The sequence below is a fragment of the Belonocnema kinseyi genome, chromosome 6 (assembly GCF_010883055.1).
Source record: "Belonocnema kinseyi isolate 2016_QV_RU_SX_M_011 chromosome 6, B_treatae_v1, whole genome shotgun sequence".
Lineage (NCBI taxonomy): Eukaryota > Metazoa > Arthropoda > Insecta > Hymenoptera > Cynipidae > Belonocnema > Belonocnema kinseyi.
Genome location: NC_046662.1, coordinates 28,947,829 through 28,953,766, shown reverse-complemented (window position 1 = coordinate 28,953,766; position 5,938 = coordinate 28,947,829). Strand labels below are relative to the sequence as shown.

Sequence of the window (5,938 nt, the reverse complement as noted above, 5' to 3'; positions counted from 1 at the left end):
CCGTTTTGAGTAATGAGACTGAAACTAATAACATTCAGTGTGCGACGATTATTCTTTTAATCGTGATTTTAATGATTTTAGAGAACAACACAATTATTTATTAAAAATAAATGTTAGATTCAGTCTCGGTTGTGTTAACTATTTATTTTCTACCTTTTTATTTTATTAAGGGGGGTTCCTACTTTGTTGGATCAAAAAAATCGTTTTTTTTCTTTTTGCATTTTTGGATAGGTATATGTTTCAAAAATATACCTGGAAAATTTCAAGTCAAAATATCAAAAATTTCGTTCCGATTTTAAGCTTGTATGGACCTGGAATAGCTGACGAGGCGTAAGTACTCTCATTTTCTGAACTTTATTTAAACAAATGATTGTTGTAAATCTGATGTCAAATTCGTGATTTCTGACCGCTTGAACTATGAAAGCCATATTAATCTTGGAAAAAAGTAATGTTGCAATATTTTTTATTAAATAAATTGTTTGAATAATTTTTTATTGCAAAAATATTACAAGATTTAAAACCAGTGATATGGAAAGCATATGCATAATTAAAAAATTGTTTAAACAAATGAATGTTGCAAATTTGATGGCAGATTTGAAATCGTCGACCCAGAAAACATACGAAATGATGAATAAGTGTAATTATAGCGCAAAATTTCAACATAATTTTTTGCGTTTTTTATGAAAAACGTTGAACGCGTTTTTTTCAAAACCACGTTTTCCGTGTTGGTGGAAGTCCCACAAGGCGCAAAAAATGAGCAATCGCTATGAAACTTTTTTGACATATTCTCAGAAGGTGTCCGCACAAAGTAGACTACAATCATCAAAAAATATTAAAAATTGTTTGTTTGAAAAAATAATTAGTAGCAAAAAAAAGTGAAAAAAATCAATTTTTTTTTTTCAAAATCTCATAACTTCCTCATTTTTCATTTTTTTTTCTTTATTCTAGAATTTAGAAAGATTTGAAAATAAATTAATAAAAATTCAGGGTGAATAACAGATCGATTTTTTTTTAAATGAAAAATGCTTCATTGATTTCAGTCAAATTCACAGGAATTCAAGAAAATTAAAAAGAATTGAAGGTTAAATAAAAAATTCCAGAGGCTTTTCAATCAATTAAAATGAGTGGAAAAAAATTAATTGATTTGAGTAAAATTGAAGTGAATTTAAAAGGATTCAGGCAGAATTTAAAAAATCTAAGGAAGTACGAAGATTTCAGAAGAAATTAATAAGAATTTGCGGCGAATTCCAAACAAAAACAAATAAATTAAAGAAGAAAAAATCAAAAATATTAAATTGACTTAAGTAAAATTCACAGGAATTCAAGAAAACTTAAAAGAATGTAAGAATAAATAAAAAAAATCCAGATAATTTAAAATGAATCGATAAAATCCAAAACATTCCATTGATTTGACTAAAATTAAAGTGAATTTAAAACTTCCAAAATTTATGTGAATTCACAGGTATTCAAGATTTAAAAAATTTAAGGATAAATAAAAAATTTAAGAAAATTTTAAATAAATTAAAATGAATTGGAACAAAATGCAAATTATTCCATTGATTTGAGTAAAATCTAAGTGAATTTAGAATAATTCTAAAGAATTGAGAAAGATTTGAGGATAAATTAATAAAATTTCAGGGTGAATTACAAATAAACTTGTTTTAAATCCAAAATATTCCATTGACTTCAGTAAAATATTAATAAACTCGGAATAATTCAAGTAAATTTAAAAGGATTCAGGAAGAATTTAAAATATCTAGGGAATTACATCCATTTCAAAAGAAATTATTAAGAATTAACGGCAAATTTCGAACAAGCACAAATAAATTGAAAATTAAATCAAAAATATTTCATGACTTCAGTGAAATTCACAGGAATTCATGAAAATTAAAATGAATTTGAGGATAAATACAAAAATTAAGAAAATTTTAAATAAATTAAAATTAATTGAAAGAAATGCAAAACTTTCCTTTGATTGGAGTAAAATTGAAATGAATTTAAAAGAATTCAGGGAGAATAGAAAAAATTAAGAGAATTCAGGATGAATTAATTAGAATTCAGATTGAATTCCAAAGGAATTGAAGAAAAAACCAAAAATTTTCTACTGATTTCAGATAAATCGAAGTGAATTTAGAATAATTGTAAAGAATTTCAAAAGATTTGAGGAAAAATTAGTAAAAATTTTGGGTGAATTAGAAATAAATTTTAAAAATCCATTAAATTCAGTAGAATTCAAGTAAATTTGAAAGAATTCAGACAGAATTGAAAAAATCTAGGGAATTACAAAGATTTCAGAAGAAATTAATCAGAATTTATGGCGAAGTCCAAACAAATATAAATAAATTGAAGAAAAAAAAAATTCATTGACTTCGGTAAAATTTAAGTGGATTTACAGAAATTCGAGAAAGTTTAAAACAATTTAAGGGTCAATAAAAAAAACCATTAATTTGAGTAAAATTGAAGTAAATTTAAAAGGATTCAGGAAGAATAGAAAAAATTCAAGAGAATTCAGGGTGAATTCCAAATAAATTAAAGAAAAAACGAAAAATATTCAACTATATTTGGTTAAAAATTAATGTATTTTGTTGAAGAATCATCTTTTTTGGTAGAAAATTTATCATCTTAGTCGAAAATTTTAATATTTGATTAAAAATGTACGTATTCTTTGGAAAATTCCACTTTTTTGGTAGATAAATCATCTTCTTAGTCAAAAATTCAACTCTTGTTGGTTAAAAAGTAATTATTTTGTTGAAAATTCGTTTTTTTTTGGTATAAAAGTAATCTTCTTAGTTAAAATTTCAAACATTATTGGTTAAAAATTCATCTATTTGATTAAAACAATATGTATTTTTTTAAATTCCTTTTTGGTAGAAAATTCATCTTCTTGGTTGAAAATTCAACTACCATTGGATAAAAAGTAATGTATTTTGCTGAAAATTCATCTTTTTTGCTAGAAAAATAATCTTTTTGGTTGGAAATTTTAGTATTTTGTTGAGAGTATATTGATTTTTTTTACAAGGCAGAAAAAAATTTTTTAAATTGAAAATTAATTTTCTTTAAAGAAAATAAGTACCCGATTTTTAATTGAAAATTGATGTTTTTTTTCAATTCAACTGTTTTTAGTTAAAAAATTTTAGAAACGACAAAAATGTAAACTAAAAATTATTTTAATAAAATTTGTACTAACATCAAATCCATTTTTTAAATCATGCACTTGAAAATTTATTTAAATTGTTGAACATTAGTGCTTTTTGTTAGAAAATTAATATGTTTGGTTGAAAATTCAACTGTATTTGATTATAAATTTATCTTTTTGTTGGGAAATTCAACTAATTGATTAAAAATGTATTTTTTTTTAACTCGTCTTATTTAGAAGAAAATTTTGAAAATTCGTCTTTTTGGAAAGAAAATTCATCTTCTTGCTTAAAAATGCAACTATTATTGGTTAAAAATTAATGTATTTGGTTCAAAAATCGTAATTTTTGGTATAATATTAATCTTCCCGATTGAAGATTCATCTATTTGATTGAAAATTAATCTTCTTCATTGAAAATTTAACTATTTGATTAAAAAATATATTTTATTTGAAAAATACGTATTTTCTGGTGAAAAATTCATCTTCTTAGTTAAGACTGTAACCATTTGATTAAAAATTAATATTCCTAGTTAAAAATTAAAATTTTCGGTTAAAAATTCATGTATTTTGTTGAAAATTCGTTCTTTTTGGTATATTAATTAATATTCTTTATTGAAACGAATGCAAAACATTCCATTGATTTAAGCATAATTGAAATGAATTTAAAATGATTCAGGAAGAATAGAAAAAAATCAAGAGAATTCAGGGTGAATTAATAAGAATTCGGAGTAAATTCGAAGTGAATTGAAGAAAAAAAATAAAAATATTTCATTGATTTCAGTGAAATTTAAGCGAATTCACAGAAAATCAAAAAAGTTTAAAACAATTTAAGGCTAAGTAAAAAAAATCAAGAGAATTTTAAATAAATTAAAATGAATCGAAAAAATCCGAAACATTTCATTGATTTAAAGAAAATTGAAGTTAATTTAAAAGGATTCAGGAAGAATAGAAAAAATCGAGAGAATTCTGAGTGAATTAATAAGAATTTAAAGTGAATTCCAAATGAATTAAAGAAAAAACGAAAAAAATATTCTACTGATTTCAGATAAATCTAATTTAATTTAGAATAGTTCTAAAGAATTTAGAGATTTGAGGATAAATGAATAAAAATTCAGTGTGAATTACAAATAAATTTGTTTTAAATCAAAAATGTTCCACTGACTTCATAAAAATTTCAATATTTTGTTGAAAATTCGTTCTTTTTTTTTAATAAAATTTACCTTCGTGATTGAACATTCAATTGTTTGATTAGAAATTTATGTATCTTTTAAAAAAATATATTTTTAGCAGAAAATTCGTCTTCTTAACTAAAAAGTAATGCATTTTTTGAATAGTCGTCCTTTTTGGTAGAAAATTAGTCTTCTTGGTTGAAATTCCAACTGTATTTAATTGTAAATTTATCTTTTTGGTGGGAAATTCAACTAATTCTTTAAAAATGTATTCATTTTTTTAAAATTCTTCTCTTGTAGAAAATAATTTAAAAAATTCGTCTTTTTGAGATGGAAATTCATCTTCTTGGTTAAAAATTCAACTCTTGTCGGTTGAAAAGTAATATATTTTGTTAAAAAATCGTAATTTTTGTATAAAATTAAAGTTTATCTTGTTAAAAACTAAGCTTCTTGGTGCAAAATTCCACTAATTGATTAAAAATGTTTTTTTTTTTTAAATTATTTTTTAGAAGGAAATTTTCAAACTTCGCCTTTTTGGTTAAAAATTCAACTATTTGATTAAAAATGAATCATTTGGGTTACAAATTTAACAGTATTTGTTTAAAAATTAATGTATTTTGTTGAAAAATAATCTTTTTAATAGAAAATTGATCATCTTGTTTGAAAATTCAATTATTTGATAAAATGATAATTGAATTTTTTCGTTAAAAGCTCATATTTTTGGCTTGAAAATGTAGAAATTTGGCATAAAATTAAAAAACATTTCGAATTTCATAAAAAAATGCCTGTTTTTATTTAAATATTACGAAAATACTGGGATAAAAATAAAAATATAAGTACAGATTACTGATCGTATCGATCCCTAGCATAAATTGTGACTGATAACCGGTGAAAAATATATAAAAGCTTTCATCCCTTCCTTTTAAATTATACCTTATGCACTAATTTTTGATTCTGAAACACTGGTCACATATACACACAAACACACATTTCTCAGTTAAAAAAATAATAAAAGTTCAACACGAGCGGAAAGAAAAGAGAATTTAGTTTCTCTTTTCGCAAACTCGAATTGTGACATCGCGTTTATCGTTTGCCGTGTAAATTCTAAGCACTGCGTCGAAATCCCGAGCGATTTGCCTTCTGCACTCTATTTTCAGGGCAAGATTTTTGCCCGTGGGAATCATCCCAGTACTGGGCACCACTGTTAAATATTCCTGATCGTTTGATAAAACCGTCTCGAAAGGTTGAGCAACTTTGCAGGAAGTTGAGATTAAAATTGCTGCCTCGTTATTGACAGACGGCACCAAAGTTATGGACGATGGTCGCACGATAAAAGCTTCTTCATTTTCGCGAGCATACTGTTGGTGACCGCTTTCAAGTACAGATCTAAAAAATTAAATTATTAAAGAGTCAGTTCATTTTCCCGTTTTTCAGGAGAAATAGTTTCTCAGAAACTTTCTCCTGAAGATTGTCTTTTTATTTATCAATTTTATAATATTTGATTTGGTTTTCATTCTTGAGAATTAATTTTCATTAAGGGCATGTGACACAGCTAAATACCTATATTACCGACGACAGTTTTTCAGTTCACTGAATGTTTTTTTGAACCTAAGAACTTTTTTTGTAAATAAAA

The 5,938-nt window shown here is 24.3% G+C and overlaps 1 protein-coding gene across 7 annotated transcripts in view; it reads right to left on the bottom strand.

Moving 5' to 3' along the window:
- Positions 1-5,099: 5,099 nt before the first annotated feature.
- The window catches only part of LOC117174882 (centrosomal protein of 192 kDa), a 97,248-nt gene continuing 96,409 nt past the window's right edge, over positions 5,100-5,938 (bottom strand). For all 7 annotated transcript variants that reach the window (XM_033364291.1, XM_033364295.1, XM_033364296.1 and 4 more), the window contains one exon: positions 5,100-5,691. In XM_033364291.1, coding sequence (XP_033220182.1) covers positions 5,349-5,691 — 343 coding nt within the window. In that variant the 3' untranslated portion in view covers positions 5,100-5,348. The remainder of the gene's footprint in view (positions 5,692-5,938) is intronic.